This window comes from Lutjanus erythropterus, chromosome 18 (assembly GCF_056507025.1).
Source record: "Lutjanus erythropterus isolate fLutEry1 chromosome 18, fLutEry1.hap2, whole genome shotgun sequence".
In the NCBI taxonomy this organism is placed as follows: Eukaryota; Metazoa; Chordata; class Actinopteri; order Lutjaniformes; family Lutjanidae; genus Lutjanus; species Lutjanus erythropterus.
In genome coordinates this window covers 9,586,736-9,612,378 of record NC_139334.1, presented here as the reverse complement: position 1 = coordinate 9,612,378, position 25,643 = coordinate 9,586,736, and the positions used below count along the sequence as shown (strand labels likewise).

The following is a 25,643-nucleotide window of genomic DNA, read 5'->3' as shown; positions in this document are numbered from 1 at the left end:
AATATGCATGTGGAGGGCATATGTGTCAAGGAGGTGCACACACTTTAGCTGTATTTCCACTCCATGGTATGGCTCGACCAACTTTTGGTTTTGACACCTCAACCCAGGCAGAGCTGATCGTCATAGCAACGCTTTTCCAGTAGCTGGGAAACAGCAGACAGGTGCTTTGGTCTTGAGAAGCTGCAGCCTTTATTCACTGACAAACTGTGATCTACAATGTACATCTACTGCCAGATTGACAACTTCAGTGGTCATCTTTTCCTCTGTTCCGCAGCATTCATTGTCACCCCTTGTCCAGACTGCAAATGGCATATCAGCATCACGCTGGTGTGACAACACTGAAGCATCATTCTGCATATGCTCCATATTGTCCATGCAATTCAAAGCATCTCGCAACAAATGAGCAGAGGAATTTTCAGTACAATCTGCAGTTTTCCTTCGATATGTGTGAGCATTTCTGATCTTCTTGCTCAGGGCAGCAGGTGCTTGCCATCAGGTCAGGTGTGCTTTGGCACTATGCCGGAGATGGTCCATTTGGGCGTGAACTGGCACAGCTCGGTATGTTATACTTGACAATGGAACTGAAAAGCAATGTGGCATGTTTTGACTCGCTCAAAATTACCAATGGAAAAGCCCTGCTGGAACCCCAACGGAGGTGATACCAAAAAAATACTGGGTACCTGATACTTCCTGTAATGGAAAAGCCAAAAAGAGTGAGTCAAGTCAAGCTGAGCCGTTCTATGCAGTAGAAAATCCTTATTGGGTGTCGTTCTATCAAGGCTTAACACCAGGTAGACAGCCCATATATTCATCTATGATACATATTCAGTCTCTCAGCTCTGCAGCCAGAGGACCCAGATTCTTCCCTCTAGTGGTTTGAGCAGTAAGCACCACTGCAGGTATTTTACGCTCTCCAGGCTCTCTAAATGGCAATTGCATCTGGAAGGGCAACAGAACATTTTACCTCGGGCTCAGTAGCTCAGCAGAGAGGGATATTTATTGTGATTTGAACATGCAATCATGGAAAACTTGCAAGCATACCTCTGCACAAACCTCTCTGTAGACATTAGACAACCAATTTCCTTCTGCTGAATCACTTAGTGCTCCGATAGCTTCACTGCCTTTGTGTTGATCTCGCTCTTGAGACGCAGAGAAAAAGATATCCATACCACAAATGTTGGGTATCGGACCATTAATGATTTTGACTTGCGTTTGGCCTCACAATCATGGTAATATTTCCAACACAACTTCCGCAGCAGGCCAGAAAAACTCGTGAACGTGACCACTGCCTCACTCGCAAATACTCTTGACGTATCATGACGATTAACATCTGTGACAATACCATCTTAGATGACATTACAAAGTGATCTGCAGGCTGTAATCTGACGGGCTTGACAAGGTTAGAGAGTTAGATCATGTCTTTATAAGCATCCAGCAACATAACTGTGGTGAGTCTGAGGAGCTCATTAATAAACATTTGAAGCCTTCTCAGTGGCCAAGTTGTCTCCAACACGTCATGTCTGAGGCTCACAGATTACTTCACGGCAGCTGTTTGTGAGTTTTCTTTAAGTCACCATTCAGCCTCATTCAGTGCTGCCCTGCTGTTTTTTTCATCTTGTGGTTCCTATAACATGATCTTGATAAAAGACACCACATGTACACTACATGTGCTCTGCAACCAGATCAGGGAAGACTGCGGATTGTTCTCCATCTGTAGTCTCAATATCATGGGAGGCAAAAGAGAAAAACATTAAAATGCGTGTTGGTCCAGGTCACAGAATGATGGCTCCTTATCAGTTATTCCATCCCTCGCTAAAAAAACAACACATGCTTTTCTGATCACAACATTCACAGAGGATGACATGTTGCCTGGTTCTATGTTTAGCGGATACCTTTTCAGCTCAACTATAGCAGATATCAGCAATGGCAATGACATTAACTTGTTGATATTCCTTAAAAATCCCATACACGTGACTGAAACTGCACTTCTCAACATTTTAGAAATGAATGACTGAAATGACTACATGTAATTAGTCCCATTTGTGACCTCAACATTATTTCTTCACCTATTATCCAGACACTAGAGAAGCTAAGAACGGCCATGCTTGCAATAATTCCTTTAATGCTGTTATTTTGAGCTCACAAATGAATTATTACTGAGATTAAGAAAAAACTTGTTGTCTCATATTTCATCTTAATTTAATTCCTTATCCCAAGAAAACAAAACAAGATATAGCAACTCCCATTTCTTTGCTTAAACCAGCAGCTAAGAGCCAAAGTATGTAAGTAATCTATAATAAGAGGAAATTAACTTTTGTTTTCTTGTGATAATAAGTTGATAATAAGTGATTAGTTCAATTTCTTGAGATAAGAAAATAATTAACTTGTGATCTCAAGATAACAGCATTTTAAAAACTAATTTTAAACACGTTTTTGCAATCTGCAAGCTGACCACTAGATGCCTCTGAATCCTACGAACTGGTCCTTTAAATATTTTGAAAGTTATTTCCACAGACTTTCCCAGACACACTGACTAAATATATGTTCCAGTGAAGAATAGCAGAAATGTGCAGTTGGTGTAAGTCTGTGGAAATATTGGATTTAAATATTGGTCTCGCCCTGGGTAAACATTTCATCATTCCAGGCATGAAAATAGATTTATGTGAGATTGCAAAAATACGTTTTAAGACACAATCCACTGCTGAATAATAGTAGAAAAAAAAAGTTTTTACATTCTCTTACTTTCTCTTTCTCTTCTTACTTCTCTTTCTCTGTGGGGCATTTCAGTATCTTTAATTGTTTTATGGCCTGCAACTTAACTGTTGAGGTTCAGTCTCACTGGTTGACCCTGTTTCCAGAAGCAGCAGATAAAAAATGAAAAACCTCTGTCAAGTGGACTGTACGTTACCTGCCCAGCACCACATGGCACACCAACAATGTTAAAAAAATGTCAAAACAGAACTAGAGGGAGGCTTACACTGGACTTACAGTCAACAGATTGACAGACAACTCTAATTGAAAGCTTTTGTTACTCCAAGTCGGCCTTATCGTTAGCCTTAGTAATTGTTTGCTATCACATTAGCCTTATAATGCCATAATGTGTCAAACATGGTTGTGATGTTAAGCTTTTTAATAAAGAAACAATCGCCGCTTTTTAAAAATATATTTTTGGGGTCTTTTATGGCTTTATTCATAGGACAGCTGAAGATATGAACCACCAGACCACCGGTTTGGTGATTCTTTAATAAAGATATAATGTAAATGAAATAAATCTACTGAATGAAGTGTAAAATATTTCACATAATATGATGCATGTGCTCCTAGTAGAGTCATAGAATCTTTTTTATAGATAGCATTTTTGAACTGTAACAGAAAAATATTGCTTTATAGTATTTATTAATTAGAAAGTCAAATTATCCAGTCAGTGAAGGCATTGGATAGGGCAGAGCATTTCATCAGTGCAACCAGTGAGGTTTGAGTGTGGGCATGAACAGGCCTGTGGTTTGGCCTTTCCACCCAGAGGATGACTGCATCCATTATATTAACAATGAGAGTAAGAGCGGGCAGCCATAAACACATCAAAATTTGATAAAATGTTCCACTCATCAACACCCATTTATTCACTGTCTGCTGAGAAGGACTCATTGTGAACAGGCACAACAGGGGAAGCAAATATGACACAGCCACAGAAGCTCAATTATCCTCCTTAATAAGGAGATTTTCCACGGCTTTTAACCATGAAATTGTGCTCAGTTTAATTGTGTAAATGCCCCTGACTCACATTTCATTTCTCAGGACAGAAGACACGTACAGGATGGCTTCTGAAATGGATCTAATTAATCTGGAGCAACATGTTACATAAGAATTAATACATACTTTATGTACATGTTTTAGTCGTAAGGAACTGGAAAAGAAAGAAAAAGCTAAAGGTAGCATTTTCACATGTCAGGAAACACTAAATAGTTATTTTAGGCATAGGCACGGAGGCCCCCCACATCCCTTCAATCCTTGCATAAACAATAAGTCATCAAATTAACTTTTATTTATAGTGAATTGTGGTGGATGAATTGAGGAGTCTCAAAGCCCCAGGAGAGAAGCTATTCTGGCATCTAGTGGTAGGGCAGCAAATACTTCTCTATCTCTTGCAAAACATAAAAATAATGAAAAATAAAAAAAAGTTTTCATGTGGTTCTTGGTAATTTGGAGCCTAGGGCAATTGACAGCCCTTTTTTTGACCTTCAAACTGTCACTAGTAAAAATATGACTATCTTCAAAGGTGCTGGATCAAATAGTAAAAAGCAGACCTGTATAAGAGCAGTGTCCCACTGAAAGGACCACTGTAATATCCTCATATTGCCCAGCGACACAAGCACAACAGTGTCTCTGTGAAAAGCAGTATATTTTATTTAAATATCCACATTAATCACACAGGGAGAGAATAAAATAAATGCACTGGTCACCATGTGATCACAGTATTGCAATAATAAACCCTGTCCCTGGAGTTTACCTTCGTGTGACACTGACTGTGGGCAAAAGAAAATAAATGAAAACTTTGAATTCAGAATTTGTAACTCAATAGTCATTTTCCTGGAAAACTTTTTTTTTGCACATGAAATAAAAGTGTTGTGTTACAGAAATAAAAATGTCTTCAAGCCATGTGTTACTCAGTACTCCACATGATATATTGACCTTCCAAAGCCAAAACAAAGTCTGTGATACCTTTTGAAATAACAGTCTATTCAGTAGCAGAAGATGTGATCCCCAAAGGAATTCTGATAGTAGTCATAGGCACTAATTCACCCACTTCAATATGTTTTCCAGACTGTTAAATAATGTAGTAGGCTGTTACCTCATTTGCATGATATTCAAAAGAACTTGTATTCTGTGAAAAGGGAAATTACTGGAGCTTTGAAGGTGAATGCTGCCACCCAAAGGGACAAATGACTCATGCAAAGCTGATCTGCATCATAACATACGTTGCACTTGTGATGTCGTTATGTAGAAGCAAGTTTTTAGCAGCTCTAAGGCAGCGATGTTGGCCTGTTGGTCAGTCAGTCCAACACTTGGGTCCAGACTGAAATATCCCAACAACTACTGGACGGATTCCCATGGAATTTGGTACAGGTAATCCCCAGACTTTTCATCTAGTGCCACCAGGAGGTTTACATTTTTGGTTCAGAGGGAGACAAATATTTAATTTCATTTTATTTATTATTACCTCGCCAAGGAGGTTATGTCTTTGGTGCTGTTTGTTTTCTGTCTGTCTGTTAGGATTAAGGAAAACTACAGGCCCGAATTACATGAAACTTGGTGGTGGTGGAAGGTTGCAACTCGGGCCAAGGGAGAACCTTTTAAATTTTGGAGTGGAGCCGAATCACAGGGCAGATACACAAATTATTTTTCAATTCTGTTAACAATGCAAGAATAAATGCCGTACATATTATAATCCAGTTGATTGTAGTATGTAATATGATGAATCCATATCATAATCCACATTCACAAGTACCAGCAATCTGGTTTACAGGAGGAGCCTACAAACTTAATACATAAAGTAGTCACTGTGGAGCGTTTGGGGACAGTGGTTTTATGTAACATTGCCACATTTGTACCCATGCTTTTTCTCAAAGTAAGGTCAACATTATCATATGACTAATTTTACACTTACAGCCTCTATACACGGGCCACACTCTTTATCAACTAAACAAAACTCTATATTTACCAGTTTACAGCAGATTCAGGATTTTACAACATTTTCTACAACAGGCAAATCCTGCTTAAGACTTTAAGAGGCTATTATCTGTATATTTGAGTTCTTGACATTTTTTCTGTTTTTGTTTGTTTTAATTTTCTTGTGTGTTGCAGCAACATGTAATTTTAACAACTGCTTGGACTCTCAATGCCCAGGACAGGTGTTGGAAATCAGCTTGGACTATAAACACGTGAACGGTACACTGGAAACTCCTTACGCAACTGTCAGTGTTTTCTGTACTTGTCCCTCACAAATAAACAAATAAACGAAACTAAACATTCATTGTTTTGCACACGCAAGACTCCAGCTGCCTTGGGATCAAACAGCCTCCTAACTCGTCAAATACCAGGATTTTGTCACCGGCTGTCAGTGACTCATACAGACATGCAATGTACACGTTAGCGGCTGAAAGAGATACACTGGGCACTATAAGATGTTGAGGTCATGTGACGAAGGAGGAAGTCCGACTGAATGTCGGTATATGACGAACTGGGATGAGAACAGGTTGCAGCAAGCAGAGAAGAAGGTATCGAAAGTTATATAAGGGTTGTGTGGACAATAATAGAGGTGGTTGTTTTGATATGTGACGTTTGCTGCAATGTATTTTGGCCTTGAGAATCAATTGTGTGCCTTTACAGCTCTCAGTGATGACTCAAAATAATGGCGATAAGTGTCTGTAATCTGAATTAACTGCTCGCTATAAAATAAACATTTTAGTGTCCATTAGTTAGGAAATAGTGAATGTTTGAAAAAGGGAGAATTTCAGGCAGCCTTAGTCATGTCTGATCATTCATTCAGTTCTTCAGTCTTCACTTCCCACATTACATCACTTTATTTAATTTTAGAAGAGGAAAGAATGAATGTTTTAATATCTAAAACTTGTAAAATAATTTGGAAATCAGTTTTTTTTCCCAGAAATAGCATATCGGCTTTCAGATAGCACATCCTCCTTGACATTTATTAGCACGCCACACACCAGGAATTAAAAACCGCACCATCTTTAAAGTCAAGGCGTATCACACCAGCAGGATTTATTTTTCCCCAAATGCTCCCTTTATGGAGCTATAATTACAGAATTCTCATTTCCATAAATCCATCGTAAAACCAAACTAAACTTCCATGTGGAACAAAGGCTTTGTCTTCTGACTGTCACTGAGATGAATCAGTGCTGGAACTATTACTAATAGTTTATCAGCTTTTGTTTTATTCTTTGGGATTAAATATTCTGACTTTCCTTCACTCAAACATAAGCAGTTTTCAACTTTGCACCATTTCTTGGGTGGCTGAATGGTATAGTCATCTGGACAAATGGAATAATTATTTGGGTGTCTGTCTGCTCCTGCGGCTTGTGCATAGAAGCAGGTATGACTAAAATGGTATCTGTGGCAGGAATGCTGTGGCTAACCACAGCTATGGAGGGAGAGAAACTCCACATAAACACAGTTGCCTTGTTTTAATCCAGCTTTATATAATTCAAACAAGACAGCTTTAACACTATATATATCATGTCAGGTTTCTCACTGGGCTTTGAGACAAATGTCTGGCTTTCCAAAGTTTACAGGCGGACCCTCGACTGGTTCACAAGCAGCAACCTGTCAGCTTTTTTAAACCCGAGAAATAGATCACTAACATTTCATTTCTGTTCATTTATTTAAAATTTTTAAAATGATTTTTCAACTCAATCATCCTGACCTGAACTCTATGTACAGTACAGTTTGTGACAACACCAGCTACCAGGCAAACTGTCTGGGTGAAAATAGTACCACCAGTCTTTAAGGACCCACCGGAGAGTAACAGTGAATTACAGCAGTTCTCGCTCATTTATCACGGCCCGGGGTTCAAACTTCAGCTGGAGAGACTGTTCAGATCGCGGCCAGGATTCTTCTCAAGAAGAAAAGTGCTGCCAACACGAACAGCCACAGCTGGAGAGGAAAATAAAGCCTCTTTCTTCAACATGAAATTTGCTGCCTTTGACTTGGTGTAACATTTTGCTGCATTTATTTCAAAAAAGAGGACTGAGCTCAGCAGTTCCCTCTCCAGACTTAATGCACATTGACACGTCCCACATTCAAAGCTTTACTTCAACTGTATGAAAGGCCAATTTACAACAAATTTCTTTTCTGGTAAAAACCTGCAAAATAAACTGCATGTCAAACCAGAAGGATTCCTAGTGGGCCAGGCTGATCATTGGGCCACAAAGGCTGGTGATATAACTCAGCTCCTCAACTCACTCCTGTCCCCATCCTGTGATGGAGTAGACTGTCCCCAGTCCCAGAGAAATGACTTGCTGTCAAGCCACAGTCCATACACACAATGCACTGGTCAGGTCACAACAACCAGCCACCAAAACAGACAGGAGAAAATTAAAAAGAATAACAAAGACAACTAGCATTATCTTCAAAATAAATTAATTCATATCAGACCTGCATATTTATACATCAAAATCTTACCTATTGTTATTATGATTCCTGCTCCCGCCCACTCCTGTTGACTTTTTTTTTTTTCTGTCCTGTCAGAGTCTAGTGAAGAATAATGAAACTGACTCCAGTCCCGAGGGAATCACATGGGAATCCCCAAAAAAATGTCAGCCTGTCAGCCTCTATAATAGCCTTAAATGGATGGGACAGCTGCGACCAAACAGACGCCTATGAGTTCTGTTTATGCTACTTTTTGGAGGACGCACTCCACACATGCACAGTAGATCAGCATCTGTAGTGCCTGCATGGAAAGGTCTGCAGAGAAGTCCACATTATCAAACCAACAAATGCAGGGGGGGCAATATTTGTAGATGCAGAGAGTATAATGCCAATTTACCTGGGAGCCACAGGAACATTAATACTCTGGGTTTTATGGTGGAGTGAACATGAGAGCTGCTCTGAAATTGCTTCGAAATCCCCATTAGTCTATTATATGCTTTAGCTAGCTGGCTAACCACTGACCTGACTTATAAGATAATGTTAACTAATGTTTGCTTTGATCCTACGGGTTAATATGTTCAACTGAAGAGACTGCTAGCTTCGAATAATTTCGTCTGGCTGCAGTACTCCCTCTCTCCCGTTCTCATTCGCAGTTTTTTTTTTATTTAAGTTGAAGAAGATCCAGTATTCTTGTTTGCAGAAACCACTGCCAGGTGGAAGGGGAGAGCAGCCCCTCACTTCAAAGCAGCAGTGGCTGATTAGAAATCTTGATTTTCAGAAGATTTGTAAAAGACTGACACATTTTTCAATGAATGTGCCTTTAATATGGCCTCAAGTTGCATTGTAGGCCTCTTTGTATTGTACTAGAAAGTTACTCTTCTGTTTTGCACTATTTGGTCCCAGTGTCCCAGTGTTATAGTTTCACACAAATAAAAGTATTTTGCAGAAATTATGCTCTTTATTGCATTTATTCTATGCATGTTTATTCTGTTTTTCTTCAATTGTCATAAAGCATGCACATTTAAGTTTTTTTTTTCACAGCCTCTCATTCTTACCATTGAAACCTAACAGCCATGCAATGACAACAACCCTGTTAATGCTCCTGCAGAAGAACACTCTGAACTTTTGGTGATCCCTCACAAAGATCATAAGCTCAAGTGACTGGACATGACGAGAGGCAGTTCCAGTAATCAATAAAATAATGACAAAGGGCCGGCCGTGCTCTCCCTTTCATCAAACATTTGCACTTCCTTCGGCAAATTCCAACACAGTGACTTATCCTATAAAAAGATGGAACATGTTTTTACTGAAACATGCTGTTGTGAAACACTGCATCATGACCGGGAAAGTTTACTCTCCATATCTTATTGGACTGCAGGCTACACATTGGTCGTTGAATGTATTTTATAAGGCCAGTCAGCGTTGGAAAGATTCCTCCAGACATGTGAATACAAACAGAATGTAATTACTCAGTGATTGGATCCCTGAAAGTTGTCTGCCAGTAATAACTGACTGGCTTTGGAGTGCCTCTGGCTTTTTGTCTTGTAGTGGTTTCTTTGTGTTTTGTCATTTGCTGTCCTTTCCACTGATGGCCTAGCCTGATATCAGACTGAATTGTCAACTCGTTACACTTGATTTCCATTTTCGGCATCCTGACATCCCTTCATTGTCGCCAGATTCTCTCGGGGAGGGAACCAATCATGAGGGACCAACGTCACGCTGGTGCGTTGCCACACCAACATACTTTGTTTTTGCCCCAACAATCCATGTTTTTGTGAGAGAGTGAGTGTGTGAGGGGTGGTTACTTTACTTTAGTCAGCCATGAAGTGTAGATAAACTGTGTTGGGGGACGGGGGGGGACTATTAGGCAAAGCTCAACAACTGCCTCAGGCCCAAAGAGCTACCAAAGACCCCATAAAATGCCTGAGAATCTGTCGCCCATAAAACCTATGGTTGAGAAACTTTTTTTTTTTTCTTTTTTAAACCTTTCACTGTTTTAATTACTCCATGCGCTAAAATGGCCTCAGAATGCTTAACTCATGAGTGTCTCAGGGCCTCCCCACTAACTTGGACTTGGACAAATTCCACGATCTTACTGCACGTCTTCAGAAATGATTCAGGAAGTCAGAAGCCAACTGGTCTAAACAAACATCTTGGCGTGGTTTACAGACTGTTGAAAAATGAAGCCAAGCAACCCCAGCAGTGCTGAAAAAAAAAAGGAAGAAGTAGGAGGAAATTAAAAGACAACACCTACTCCAACCACAGCCTGTTCACCCTGCTGCCAAGAGATACAGAAGTATCTGCTGCCACAACATCAGACTACAGAACAGCTTCTTTCCTGAGGTTTTGAGATTCTTAATTCATCAACACACTTCACCATAAGTAAAGGTTTATTTTATTTTATTTTTTTATTTTTTTATTTTGTATTTATCGGTGGCACAGTGGTGAAATAGCAGCTGTTTTGTTTTGTGGATTTCCTTCAGTTTTGCTCATTGCTTAGCAACCATGTTTATTCATGCTTATCAACACTCAGGCCACTCAGCGCTGCTACAAGGCATCTGTATTACACTGTTTGGCTGTGTACTTATATGGCTAACAAGTTGCAGATGTGTGATAAGAAATGCAACTGTGTAGAAAAAAAAGTCACACATTCTTCTCTCTGCTGCCGGACAATAAAACTTACAATAAACTACAGTAACAGTATCATCATGTCTTAATTTTGGAATCTACGTCAGTGCTGTTTCCACATAATTTATTGTAAAATGACAAATCACTCTGTAACTGTCTTCTAGATACTGTGTATCAATCAGGTGCACAGACAGAATAATCAAAACCGGCTGTTCGCTTTTGAAAATCTCTGACTCATGCTGATTTCGGTAAAAGAATCATCAGATAATGAAGAAGGTCACTTCAGACATTACAGGCAGAGTGGAAAAGCTTGATTTGACTTATTTCGAGAAGTCAAACCAGAGACGTCATGTCTTTACAGAATGATTATTGGTATCGCTTTCAGAACCCGCAGTCTGGCGTGTTCATTCATATGTTTGTCTTGTTGTTCGATTTGGTTACACAACCTTAATCATTCACTCTGGACAACAATAACAGTCTGTTTGTTCTTTGCTGGATTAACAAACAGCAGATTGTTCTGGTTCATACGCTGGTGGTACCACCAGCCATACCAGACATTCCAGCCACCTCCATTGACAAATCCTGGGTGGCTCAAGGTTTAAGCCTTTAGCATACAAACGTACTGTAGTCACTGCCAAGTCTGTTATGTAATTGAAGTCTGCTGTTTCTGAGATTTTTACAGTGGCTGTCCCTCTCATCAGGGCACAGTACGAGGACGGCGTCCACCTTATAAGGGCAAGGCTACCATGTCGTCGCAGAGCTTCCCATAACACTCCCACACAGAAATGGTATGTACTAAAAAACTGATGATTCTCACATTTCAGTTGCCTTTCATCTGTGCTCGCATGTGTTTGCTGTTTGTCCAGTTTGCATCTATTTTTTTTGCATTAGGAGCAGTTTCTGTCTGAGACTGTGAGAGCTGCGAGCCTGTTTATCTTGAGAGGTTCTTTCCAATGCAGTCACGCCTGATGTCATGAGAGTTTTGCTCATGAATGCATTGATTGATTGTTTCTCAAGTTGAGTCATGTTAACTGTGGTAGCTCAGGATGCACTATTGAGCCGCAGCGACGTTTCATTGTATTGTCTAACGATGATTAAGGCAGTTGTAGTGGAAAGAGTTTAATCAAAAACAGTGTGTCTGTAATCAGAGTGTCACTTTATTTAGGGTGGAGAAACCATGTGTAGGGGACTGTTATCAGTTGGATTAATCTACACAGACACCCACACACACATTCACACTCCTCTCAGACTCTCTGCGGTGATGACTTCCCAGTTTAGAGCGGTGACATGAAACATCTGGGACAAACAGCATCAGACTGGAATGCACAATCAGATCTCATCAAAATGCCGTCTGATACTTATATAATCTGAAATCTTACCGGAGAAGAAGGTCTTTTCCCGGATTTAAAAGGGACAGAGATCTGTGTCAAATTTGTGGTGTTGAACAATGTGTGTGTGTGTGTCTATCTATGTGTGTGTGTGGGCTCACTGAGGTGTGCCAGGGTTCATGACTTGATTGTGTTCAGCTGCTGTCACCCGTGCCAGTAGATCTCATTCAAACTGTTTTAACTGGGAATGAAATGACCTCTCAGAAACAAAAGGTAAATCTGGGACTGGTCAATCCCTGAAATTTACAAGCACTCTTGTGGTTGTAATTAAGTAACTAGTCATGTTGAACTTGTGTGCAAGGGGATAATTATACAGTAACCTTGGGTTATGGTGTTTCATCCAGTCATGAAGACAGAGACCTCTGACATGTCAGGTCAGGACAAGCACTGGTGTAATTAATAACATTAATGATGGCTTCATTCCATTTACATGAGCCAGTTCCCGGTTCCTGGTATTGTCCATGCTGGTTCACTGGAACGGCTTACTAGGACACTTTGCAGAACAATGCCATGACTAATGTTATTAGTTACACCTGGAGACCTATTTTTCTGCCTGTGACAAGTCAAAATAGCTGTCTTATTTGTCTTTTATCTGTTAACTTTAAACAGTTTCCCCTCTGAGGGGATTCTGTAGTAACACTTTCTTCAACAGAAGGTTGTGAGAGCATCAGTGGATATAATGGGACCTGTTGGTCGGTTGTTTTAATCTTCAACCTTTATGAAAGCGAGTAACAGTCTCAATTAAACATGCAGTGATTAACTGGCCACTCGAAGGCAGCACGACAAGCTGTAAACACAATTATTACTATCTCCCTATTAAAGGACCAGTGTGTAGGATTTAGTGGCATCTAGTGGTGAGCTTGCAGGTTGCACTTTGTCTCACTCTGTCCTTCCAAGTGTGTAGGAGAACCTATGGTGGCCGCAAAACCCACACAGAATGCCAATGGCTGTATCTTGAGCCAATGTTTGGATAATCTGTTCCCGGCTACTGTAGAAACATGGCGGTGCAACTTGGCAGAGGACCTGCACCCTCTGTAGATATAAACAACTCATTCATAGGCAACAAAAATAAAATGATTCTTATTTTCAGGTGATTATATATTAACGAAAACATTCCAATTCATTTGAAGTTGTGTTTGTGCTCCCCTGACCAGTATAAATCAATATTCTCTTTTTTTAACTCTGTTTTTGGTCTCCACTAACACCTGAAGAAAATATCTGGTTCCTCAGCTGCTGAATGCTCCACTGTGTTAGTTAGTTGCTAACAGTAGCACACATCCATGGATTTTATGTCATGCTAAAACGATATTGATTAGAGCGGCTTTTGACAATGTATTTTAAGACATAAACAAGTTTTCAAACTTGTAGGACCCTAAAAAAAAAAGTTTTTCATACTGCTACAAAATATGTATGTAACTATGATTAATTTTTTTTTTTACAGTTTCCTGCAAAAGAGCAACAATAAACCTGTTTGAAAAACATTTTAATAAATGTAAGTTAAACAGTCTTCACCACTTCTCTTTCCATGCCTGAATCTGAAAGCTTGACTGCCAGGAGTGAGAACCACTGATCCATTTTCATCTGTCAGAACATAAAATTATTGCTAATGCCAATACTGAGACACAACACAGGCTCGCATACAGAATTTGTAGAGCGAAACAGGGACAGAGAGCAGGACGAGAGAGAAACAGATATTTGGGTCGCTGTCATTAAATCCACAAAGATAAAGGCTACACACAAAACCCCTCCTCCAAAATCCCAATTCCAGTTCTCCCTGAAAAAAAAACAAAAGATGAATACTTATACGATGACTTTTTCATCATATTTTGTTTATATAGCAAGTTGCAACATGATCTGCGTGTGATGCCAAAGGAAAAGGACGGTACGAACTGATATAGCATACGCAAAGTTGTTTGGCTGCTCTTCCTGCTGGAGCTGGCTGTGTCTGTTCTTTGTCTGGGCGGGAGCTACTGCTCGCCCGTTTCCTTCTCTCCTTCCCTCCATCTCCCTGCTGAGGTAAAAATGAGTCACTGAGTCAGCAGCTGGTCTCCGTCATCCCCAATATCGCCCAGGATTCCACCGGAGACCAGCTGCCGAATCGTTACACTCTGACAACATCACTTCCCGTTTACCCTTTTATGGACATGTTCACTGCCGACATAAAGGCCCGTAATGATAAAATCTATGATGACTATATTTCTGTTCATGTAAGTCAATCTGTAATTTACATGTTTTGTTTAATGGCTTCATGCTTAAACAAACCCTGTGTGTTCGAGCTTGGAAAGCACAATGCTGCAAATTCATTTTTACTGCCGCCTTTCAAGACTTGTTTTCCCTACAGAAGCCACTGAAGGTGTATTGTACATCATACTGTAGAGATCAGTGCTATTTTTCTCCCAGAGGCCACCTACTGTACATCAGCAGGAAACAGTCCCCGACAGCAGAGCAGGGGTTTAAAATAACACGCACTCTTAAGAAACCCTATCGGACCTCCATGCATTATTTGACGTATTTACAGTGACTTTGCTTCCCATCAGCAGCAATGTGTATTAAGCATCAACACACTCATATTTCATTAAGTCTAGGGCTGTAGCTGACTCAGAAATCTCATTTGAATTCAATGTGGCTGTTCATTACGTATATTTGACTATTTATTAATTTTCTTTTTCATATAGATCATCAAGCAGTGCTTTTATTTTTTAACACTGATGTGCCGGGTAACAACACCCAGTTACTCGAGTCAGCTTTATTTATATAGCACCCTTCATTTCGAGTTAAGCCTCTGAGCTAATTTGTGCTAACTATGCGAACGACGGATCTCAAATGTGCGCCGACATTTTTGTCCAGCACTATAAGCAAAACCCAAGAACTACATCGTAGTAAGTTGATGTGAGCTGTATTTCTGACTCTTACCAGACAAAGCCAGTCTTTCTCCAGGTGGATGCAGTACCTCTAGTCTCAGACCAGCTAAAGATAAAAAAAATATTAATGCTAGGTCACGATGACAAACCTGACATGTTGATTTTTAGCAGGCAGGATATATTGTTACCATATTCGACAACTTAGTTTTAAGTGCTAATTTGCACTAGACACAAAGAACAGCCATAGGCAGATGATGAGATAAGGCACAGATTTGTAAACAGCCCCTTATGCTTTGGATATCTTTCCACGTCCTATAGATAAACTGTGGGATTAACACTCAAAATGTATCATGATGGATTCTGTCTTGTGACATCTCTAAAGTAAATGTTTTGGCTATTCATTCAGTTTTTCAGTAGGACTCTGTTCTTGACATAGATGATTACACCCCTTGACAATGCAAGAAAAACCACTAAGTTAATAACAGCGACTTCACACAGAGGCTCTGGTTTAGGGGCCCTCTGAGTCCTTGGGTCTGGGCCTAGCAGGCCCATTTGGTAGTCCGCCCATGACTACAGCTGAGGCTTATTAGTTTTGCACATATCTAATCACAGACCAAAGAATTGCACAGGCTGAAATTTTAACTTGTTGATAGTACAAGAGGAAATATTCAGGAATCGTAAAGTATTATTATATAGACGATATTATATCGTCAAGCTGCTCGTGGTTTTGGAGCAAAAGCCAGAGGATCACCAACCTATAAAAACTTAATGATAATCCATCCAACACTTGTTGAGATATTTCAGCCTGGACCAAAGTGGTGAACAGACATTACATTCCCAAAGCCATGCCGCTAGCACGGCTAAAAAACATCACAAGGCAGCTGTGCTCTGTTTTGTAATGGAGGATGTGGACAACCTGCGATTAGTCAACTTTATTTTGGGAGCTGGAACTCATAACGAATACTTGTGCTTTTTTATTTTACTGCATAGAACAAAGATGAATCATAAAAACAAAAGGGAGGTCTCCATTTGTGTAAGAACTGTTGATTATGGATGAGTGGATCTCATCACTGAATGTTTAAACGGAGGTGTTTAGTTTTCCCATTCCACTGGCTGAACGGACAGGCAGGTCTCTGTCTCGCTCCATCTCATCTTCCTTCCCGTTTTCCTGTGAAGGGAGGTGTCGTGCCGCGTGCTGCTTATTTGAGGAGTCACTGTGGAATCTCCTGTCCCTTCTATTTTGACCATGCAGGCGGTGGAGATGAGAGCTGGACCCGTCACTGCCCACTGACAGCTCACTCTCAGACACCCCTCTTCTTGCCTGATGTTTATCCACAGGGTTTGGTGGAAAATACAGCCTGAATTCTTGGAGACATCTCCATCCTTTCACCTGTTTTGTTTTCCAGGTGGAGTAATGTTGGACCTACCCGAGGGCCTTTCTCCACTTCTTCTCGGGCAGTTTATCGCTCCACCTCATCTGTCCTCAGCTTTTTAAGAAAAAGCAGTGGAAAGAACTGGATGTGTTTCTTCTTCTGGAGAAGGAGAGAGATAAAATCTTCATTGCATGTTAATTGTTGCTTGGAGCCAGTTGTCTAGCTTTAAAAAAACACATTGAGCTTTATTGACTTTGGCAAGCTGAGGATGTTTTAGCACAGTGCACCATTGTTTTTCAGCTCAATAGCGGGCTATGTTGTCTGAGGCAAAGACACTCATTGATCCAAAACATTAACTTTGAGGATGACTGGGCACAGTTTACTTCAGCAGACCATTCCTTTCACATTGGAAGTAGTCTCTAATGACCGAAAACTTTGCAGAATAAACCTATGGCGAGTGAAGGTGGGGTGCACCCTGAACAGATCACCTGTCAATCACAAGTCTGACACATAAAGACAGACTTTTGGACTGTGGGAGGAAACGGGAGCACCCGGAGAAAACATGCACAGGCACAGGGAAAACATGCAAACTCCTCAAAGAAAGGCCTCAGCCAGCGAGTCTTTCTATGTGTCAAACCCCTACTTACACACACAAGAATTTCAATTTTATCTCATTGATATAAAACGCTGTTTACTCTCCTGCAGCCGTATATTAAGATATATTAAGTTACTGTTACTCAAAGCATTTAACTGGCAAAATATGGGGTGGCTTTTATTGTGGTAATAGACACAGGAAATGCCATGAAATAAAGAGTTGGCCGTGATCATTCAGCAAAAGTATGTCCACAAGACAAAAGATCATTTTCAACATGTTTTTGCCAGCAGATCAGTTTTAAATATTGCAGGGAGTAGTGGAACAAGAGGGAGCAGCCACAGTCAGCTGTTTCCACATTTTCAGACAAAACATAACAGAGTGATTTTTTGCTAGCTACTTTGCAGCTAAGATTTGTACAGTTAATACATTTAAAACAGAATGCACAAATGGTCCAGCGCTTCTATTTGAGCAAATTACTCAAGGGTAAATATTCACTTTAATCCACTCTTACATTAAGAGCTGCATGTGACGAGCTGCACACATCCAACTTCTCAGCAGGATAGCCCACTTTGTTTACTGTGCCCAGCTTTTGTGTGGATAAGTACTGCAGCTTCATGCTGCCATACACAGCATGAAATCAGATCACAGCATTATTATTGACTGACCTCTTTATTAAACCAGTGTTTGCTTGGCTGCACTGTAAACAGATATACAGGTGTCTCTTCTGTTGTATTTCTAAAGAAGTAGCTGCACAGTGAATATGCTGTAGTATTTAATCACGCTTGCTGTTAGGGACAGTTAAATAAAATTATTGTGGAGGGGAGAGAGGCACATCATACATACTTACATTTTATTTTATATAAAAACCTGGACCCTCCCCGGTCTTATTTCTATTTTTGTGGGACTTTTAAAAAAGGGTAATACCATTCCCCCAAGATCATAAGTAAAACAAACTTTTGAAAGGTAAAAAATATGCTTGAGCATTCTAATATTTTCACCCTGAATTACACTAAATAGCCTAAAAATAAATATGGTAACATAAACAGAATTGGCACTGTTGGTGAATGTAGGCTCACACATGCACAGATTTAACAATGTGTTAAAGCAAATAGGTATTTGTACTAACATGTCAAGCTATTCCTTTAACCAAATGCGAAAAGTGATAACATTTTCCAGAGAAGCATATTCTGCTTTAACTCACATGATCCTTGATCATTAAGTTTACATCCTCATGCCAGACAATGTTTAAGAGTTACTTACTGAGTTATTTAACAATAGTGATGTTAAAGAACAGTTTGCCCTCCTCATTGGCTTAATAATGCTGTCTGGGTTGATTTCAGATGAAACTCTGCAGCTCTGCCATGCTCTGAGTGAATGCTGATTGTTCTCAAATGTAATTGCTGATCCATTAACACAAATGATCACTTAAGTGTAATTTTTGACTCTGGATGGTTGATTGTGTTGCGCCCTCCATTAACAACAGTCACTGAGATATTATTGTTGGATGTTGACTAGCAGTATGCAGTACTGTATATCCTGATGTGGGCTATTACAAGTATTTAAGGGGACTTTTCTGGTTCTTGTGGGATATACAGAGACTGGACGCCCCTCCCTGTGTGAGAGCTGCACTGTGGTGTTTGGCTCCCAGGCCTACATGACACCATGCCGCTGTACACTGGCCAGACTGACTTTCCCTCTCATTTGACTTCAGTGACTGCTTTTATTATAGTCTTACATTCAATTTTGCACAGCTCTGGTGAGAAAGGAGTTCAAAGCTCACAAGGAGAGGAACAGGAAAGCTTTTTCACAGTGTTCTCGGGAGAGAAAGTGTCTCATTGGAAACTCCAAGCGAAAACTCTCGCACCCTGGATTCTGAGGTCATTTCACTTCAACCTTGTCTCACCCTGGGGTCTGTCCTGTCCAGGGGATCACTTCACACCCCATTTTAAATCTGCTGCAGTGGCAGGTCTGCTGAGATCAGTAAATAAAGGAGCCGACAAAAGCCGAGCTGTGGAGACGATCTAGTATTATCACCTTCAGTTAGCGCTCGATCCAAATTGAGATGAGCACAAATAAGACCTCAGGGCATCAGAACAAGCCTCAACATTTGCAGCCCTACTCCTCTTTTCCCATCCATGCAGAAAAAATATGGCTATCGGAAGCCCCACGGCTCAAAACACCTTCATCATCATCATCTGGTCCTCCTTAACACCCGGCACTGGATCCACCCACACTTGGGCTCAGTCTTTTTTGTGATACTTCAGCTGGACCTGGCGACTTGTGGGTTTTTTCATTGTTGGACCAGTTTGAAGGATTTTTTTTTTTTGAACTGCCACCTCATGAAAGAGTCAGTTCTTCACTTTCCAAAGGCAACAACCTGCACGTGTTGATTCTCACCAGAGCTGACAGTGTTTTGCCTGTACCTGATTGATTTAACATTTTTCTTGGTTCAATATTGATTAAGAGTATATGGAGTCAATATGTAGAAATGGACGACCAATCTTTTTATTTGGAAAAATGCAAATCACTCCACTTCCATAGCCATCTGTTTGTCATTTTTGCACGAGTATGCCTCAGGATGTCCACAAACTGTTGCTATGTAGAAACGCTGTGCACAAGCCCACAGCTGACCATTCACTGGGGGAGTGTGTCCAAATTGGCTGCAGGTCAAATGGCAAGCCCGAGTCCAGGGAGGACAGTGGGAGTGAGAGGAGGACATGAGGAGGCAGGGAAGAGGGCTCTGCGTCACGCAGCACATAGGAGTGAATCACGCCTCCCTGCAGGGCCAAGGGACTGACTGACTGGTGTTTGGATCCGTCACAGCCGTGGAAATGGCTGAAACCTAAGCCATGACTGGAAAGACACACCACATGTGTATACTTGACAGGAGTGTGTGCTGATGAGCCCACACACTTGTTAAGTCAAAAGTCACACATGCGCATACAGACAAATATGCAGACACATGCACATCTAAAAGAGCATGAGGATCTTTTTGAAATGTAAAAAAATGTGCGGGAGAATCATGCAAATGAAATCTTTCCCTTAGAAACAATAACACTGGAATTACTGAGTTAATCAAAGTCAAAGTAATCTGTGTGGCTGAGGTATCAAGATTGTTTATTTGTATATGATACAACACAGGGTTGCACAACAAAGGTTGAAAGTAGTAGTTGAAAGTTGTATTCCCTCTATGCTCCACACACCAATAACATTAATACACTCTTCCTAAAGCCCGTCCCTAAAGCTTGGTACCTTATGGAACCTCAGTCAACCAAGGAAACTAAGAACTTTTTTGTTTCCTTGCAGTCATCTGTCTCCTTTGCCGTTTCCTGTATTTACATGTGCTACATGCTAGCCTCGGGTATGTGAAAAGAAACCAAATTATTAGCAGAGTTAAAAGTTGCTGGGAACTTGTGAAAGTTACATATTTATCACATAGCTTATATTAGCAAAACAATGGCTAGCTAATGTAAATTAGTTTAAACGGAGGATTAAATCAGTGAATAAATCCTCTTCCTATATAACTGATGCTATCACAGTATCTATGCTAACCTCTTTAGGAGCCACCAAATGTTTGTTCGAGATGAGTGGTTTCCATGGACACATTTTGCTGTCATCACACCCGAATCCACACCCATAGCTGCCTGTAGTCCCTCCGAGGAAGCTGATTGAGTTGCACCACCTCTGGTGCAGACACACACAGATAGCTTGGAGCCTGGCATATTAAAAACTTGACATCTTGGAAACACTGTCCAACAACTTTGACTGCGTCTCAGCACCAAACATCATTAATGTAAATGGTATTTGTAAGATATGGGCACAGTCTGTGATTTCTGATTTTGCTTGGTCAGCCTGTGTCCCATTTTGTCCACTTCACACTCTTACATCTGGACATTAGTCAGGGGCCACTTTAAATCCAAGATGGGTCTTAATCCAAACTTCATGCTTCTTACTTTCCAGTGACTACTAGTGTATTTCTGTCATAGCTAATATGTGTTTCAGCAATAAAGCTAAAAAAAAACCCAAATAAAACAAAAGTGAGGCAAAGATTGAAGGAGCTAAGGGCTGTAACATCCACATGTCATGGCGTTGCAAATCAATCAGTCATTGTCTATCACTGCTTATGTAATTTTATAGACTCATGAGCCGGGCTAGGATCTAAAGAGAGTGCATTTGTAGAGGGGAAGAGAGCACTAACTGGCTCAGTCTATGATAGTTTACATACCACAGTGGAGACAAATTATGTGGACACACAGAGCAGGGACAGGAAGTACTAAACCAAACATTAGAGGAATATTTCACCTTCACGCTAAACTCATAGTTGACCCTATACCAGCTTCAGGTTGGGGCAGACAAATCTAAAATTAGAATCTGAGGGGATATGAGAGGACTGTGTGAGATGAAAAAGATGAGCTGCTGACAGTTTATTTCTCCCACCACGTCCTGTAGTCTGGGGAAGGTAAGCTTTTTCAGATAGATGGTGTGTTTCAGTTTAGCTGTGTAAGGCTGTCTGAAGTCACTGCTGTCTGCTTACTGCTCATCTTTACGTCTCATGTGCACTCCACATGATATACTGTGTTCCTACAGGCAGCTGGAGAATCAACCTGCTTCTTTCTTCACAATAACCAGATGCTGAGAAGTGAAGACAGACATGATATTATTAAAGTTCTCATATGAAGGCATTTTGACTGAAGCAGGGGTCATACTGTTGCAGACTGCTGAGTCTGGGACCAACGCTCACTGACCTTTGAGATAAAGCGAAACAGATTTGCAGAAGCATAGGGAAACAGTTTCATCACAATAACCTTGTGACTTTCTTTTGAAGGCGATTGCACTAACCACAGCAGGAAGGACAGCCAACGTCACGCTCCAAAAGTATTTAATCTTGTTCTCTTATAGGCTGGAATGTTGAGAACCGCCGCGATTAGACTCCAGACTGGGAAGTCTTAAATCATCAACAGAAGCTTGCTCCTATTCTGCAGACTCACGTTTTCTCTTCTCTCCCATTTCTTTCTCCCGTCACGCCTTTTCCTTATATTCTACTGTTACGTAAAACACACCCATGTCTCCTCTAGGCTTAACAACAATGGATCAAATTACTACATGTGTTGCTGGTACTGATGAACCTGAATGGTCACTTCACCCTGTGGTTTCCCTTCTTTTAATGTATCTGAATTTATATGCAGATATTTATTTATAGAGATTAGCCTCCAGCTCCATTTTCACATTTCAAGTTGCTGATTGAACTGTAAACAAAGACTGGCATATGGAAGATACGTCCAGATATCCATTATCCATATATCTGCTGGCTACACCAGAAGCCCTGAAACATTTAGGCTAACTTGTCTTAAGTTGATAGCTAGGTTTCCAGATTGAGGACTAACTGGTGAACATAGTGAAATATTTAGCAGCTAAAAATCCAGATATTACCCTCATGAGTTAGTGGAGATGTAAACAGAGCTAAGAAGAGTGAACTTAAACTTCAAATGAATGCTAATGTTGCTCAGTATCTGCTGGGAGTGGAAATAGGCATGTTTTTACTAACTTAAGAGCCACAAAAAAATTAAAAGGTGAAAATGTTCCGAAAGAATCAAGTATTGCAGGTTTAATCATTTTATTACCCACAATTTGTCTTCCAGAAGATGTCATGATCTGCACCAGTTATTATATTAACTAATGTTTTGGCCAGTTGTCTGAAAATCACATAAAAATCATATAGATTATTATTGGAGATTTTGGTTAACTGAGATTGAGAAATAGAATTTTGCCATTTTCTGCCATCTTTTCCTTTTTTTTGTTTTTTATTATTTTGGCTCAAAGCATGGCTTTGCTAATTTTGTTGAATCATCAGTAAGTCTACTGTATGCGGCAGGTTACTGAGAAGAAAATATCTTCTATAATGAAAGTGTTGCATAACTATACGGTATACAGTGAGCCTGCATACAGAGTACAGATGACGAGGATCTCCAGGGCTTTTGATATCTTGGTCCTCCTCTTTGCTTTGGCCTGGTTCCAGTTAGAGGGATCAAAACGTAGCAGCAGACCAAGTCTCTATCAGATAAAGAGGCCCAGAAGACCTGAGTACATTTCGCGCATGTGGTCTCTCCTCTGCAGGGCTAAAGCCTGGGGAATGGCGGAGCTGAAGATAAGAATAACCATAAGGATCACAGGTCAAACCCCATGAAGAGCTGTTTCTGAAATTATCATGACATTTAGAGAATTGAAGCAAATATATCAACTCTTAATTGCAACAGTTTAATCTTCTTGTGTTAAAAACACCCTGAACTCTGGACACTCTGAACACAATGTGCTGAGGTTGATTCTTTGTAACTGCACCATCTTTCCTGCTACTGTTTTCTCTACATACAGTAGAGTATGCACATCCACTGCTGGCCAGCACGTGTTAAGCACGTGTAAATAGCTCATGGGTTTTGGGGAATCAATCAAATCAGCAGAATTTACTCCCAGATATGTGCGATTATATTTAGTATGCGATCCAAACTCACCACTACCTTACAAAAACACAAACCTACTTTTAAGGCTGAGCTGTTTTCTGTCCACATGCTGGTGTTTAATTGAGATGACATTGGAGCAAGCAGAGGAACACGTTTGAGGTGGCAGGAAAAACACAGTAGGCTGCCAAGGGACTGTATATCATATATTCTGTTGGTTTAGGTTTGGTGGGAGAACAAATATTGAAGTCAGATTTAAAAATGAATCTCGTGCGCCTCTTTTCTCTGGAGCTTACATAAAGAGACGGCGACCACAACATCCCTCCCTTTCTCTTTGCAGCTGTAGGACTCTCTCCTTCTCAGCCACAGCACTCCAGCCTCACTAGACATCTCGAATGACTGCTGTCAGCATGGTCATTAAGTCTTTCAGTCTGGGTCTGTTTAAACAAGCTCCTCTGGCGGCCAGTGGCCACACAAAACCAATTCCCAGCCACGGGATGATTTGCTTCTCGCTGCCCAAATTCATGCCTTGGTCCATTTAAATGGGTGGTCAAACATACTTGTTGTAAGGTAGAGCAAACACTCCAAGTCATGGTTTTGTTAGCTTCCTTGTCTGTCGGTGATGAAAGGGTACAAAAAACTGTAACCACCTGTTTCTGTAATCACCTCAGAAGAATGTAATATGCTGTCAATGTGTGGCTTACATTTGTTTTTGTGGATTCACAGAGAAATTAAAATCCTTATAACATTTTTGATTTAACAAGTCTAACGGGCCTTTCAGACACAACACAACAACACTGGACTCTGAAACCCATTATTTCTAATGGCTTGTGCCACATTGCACCTTTTGCTGCATTGAACAAAGGGGTTCAGTGAACTTGTGCACAAAGTTCAGCTTGGCTTAACTTGAGTGCAAGCTTGTCCTGTTTGCACAAGTGTGCATTATCTCTGAAAGGGACACAAGAGTGTACAGCCATGCTAGCATCTGTACTTAAGCATAGCGGTGCTTTGAGCAAAATGCTAATGTGTGACAATGCTAATAGGTAGCAGGTATAATGTTTCCCATCTCATTTTAGCATGTAAGCATGCTAGCATTTGCTAAATTGTGTAAAATACAATAGCTGAGGGGATGTGCAGGTATTTAGTCATAAACAATGACAAAGTTGTTTTTTTCTGACCTGATGGTGGCACTAGATGGAATGGATGATCATCCTTCCAGAAGTTCATAGCAATTTAATATTTGTTGTTTAGTCCTGCTCAAATCTGGTTTTGCAAACCTGCAAAGCTCAGTGGTGGAACCATACACAGAAATGGAAAAACAGGCTCCCCAGTAGTGAAGCCAAAACATCTTGGTTGCCCCCCTGGTGGCTGGCTGCAGTCAAGATCATATTAAACCCAGCATACTCCATGTTAGCAGATGCAACATGGGCTTAATTAAAACATCAAACTACGTGTCAAATAAAGTTTTCATTTTATTAATCAGTTTGGTTTTAATTAGATGCTACAAAAGCAGGTTACAGGTCATGGTTGACAGCTGAGCCCTACTCACGACTGAATCGGTCAGCTGTGTTGAAAGCGTGGCTCCAACCTTGATCACTACGGTGCAGACTCTGGTTCCAAATGATGTCAAAAGCACAAGAAGGCGAGGAAGTAGAATCGGTGGCATGGAAGTAAAGATGCATTGGCCATGTTTTTGACATCAACCTAGACTTATCTCCAATTGTTTAAATCTAGACCCATCCTTAACCTAAGTCCAGCGACCTGACCTGCAATTAAACACACCTTGAAAGACCATGCTGTAAACTGCAAAGAAAAATAATAATAATGGAAAATATGTCTAACCTGAACATTGAAAATGAGCAGGCTGTTTATGTACCATTAAGCAGTGCAATGTCTTGTTCTTTGGTTACATTATAACCAATCAGTCGCACATGTCACAAAGTCTTGTCCCTGTTGTAAATCAAAGCCATATTCATCTTTTTGATCTAGGTAAAGAGACATAAGGTATCTTCACGGGTCTAGACAAGGGACATACCTGGCTGTCTGAGTCCAGTTGTCATCAGGCCAAGGACATCAGTGTCCTCTAATGACAAAGCCACCTGCTATTTCTGGACAGATTTCTTTAATACTTTCTATTCTGCGATGTGAGACATCTGTGTTTTTGTAGTGAGCCAGTCACT

The 25,643-nt window shown here is 40.5% G+C and overlaps 2 protein-coding genes across 9 annotated transcripts in view; one reads left to right on the top strand and one right to left on the bottom strand.

The window, feature by feature from the left end:
* The window catches only part of acp7 (acid phosphatase 7, tartrate resistant (putative)), a 68,933-nt gene that overhangs the window by 9,596 nt on the left and 33,694 nt on the right, over positions 1-25,643 (bottom strand). Inside the window, exon 15 of one of the 8 annotated variants that reach the window (XM_084742134.1) lies at positions 15,967-16,575. The exons of the other annotated variants lie outside the window; for them this stretch is intronic. Within the exon in view, the coding sequence (XP_084598260.1) occupies positions 16,504-16,575 (72 nt within the window). The 3' untranslated portion in view covers positions 15,967-16,503. Of the gene's footprint in view, positions 1-15,966; positions 16,576-25,643 lie in introns of those variants that run through there. 8 annotated transcript variants of the gene reach the window in all.
* Positions 11,455-25,643, top strand: part of LOC146310619 (KATNB1-like protein 1) — a 52,258-nt gene continuing 38,069 nt past the window's right edge. The window contains exon 1 of the mRNA XM_084742137.1: positions 11,455-11,582. The gene's annotated coding sequence lies outside the window, so the exon portion shown is untranslated. The remainder of the gene's footprint in view (positions 11,583-25,643) is intronic.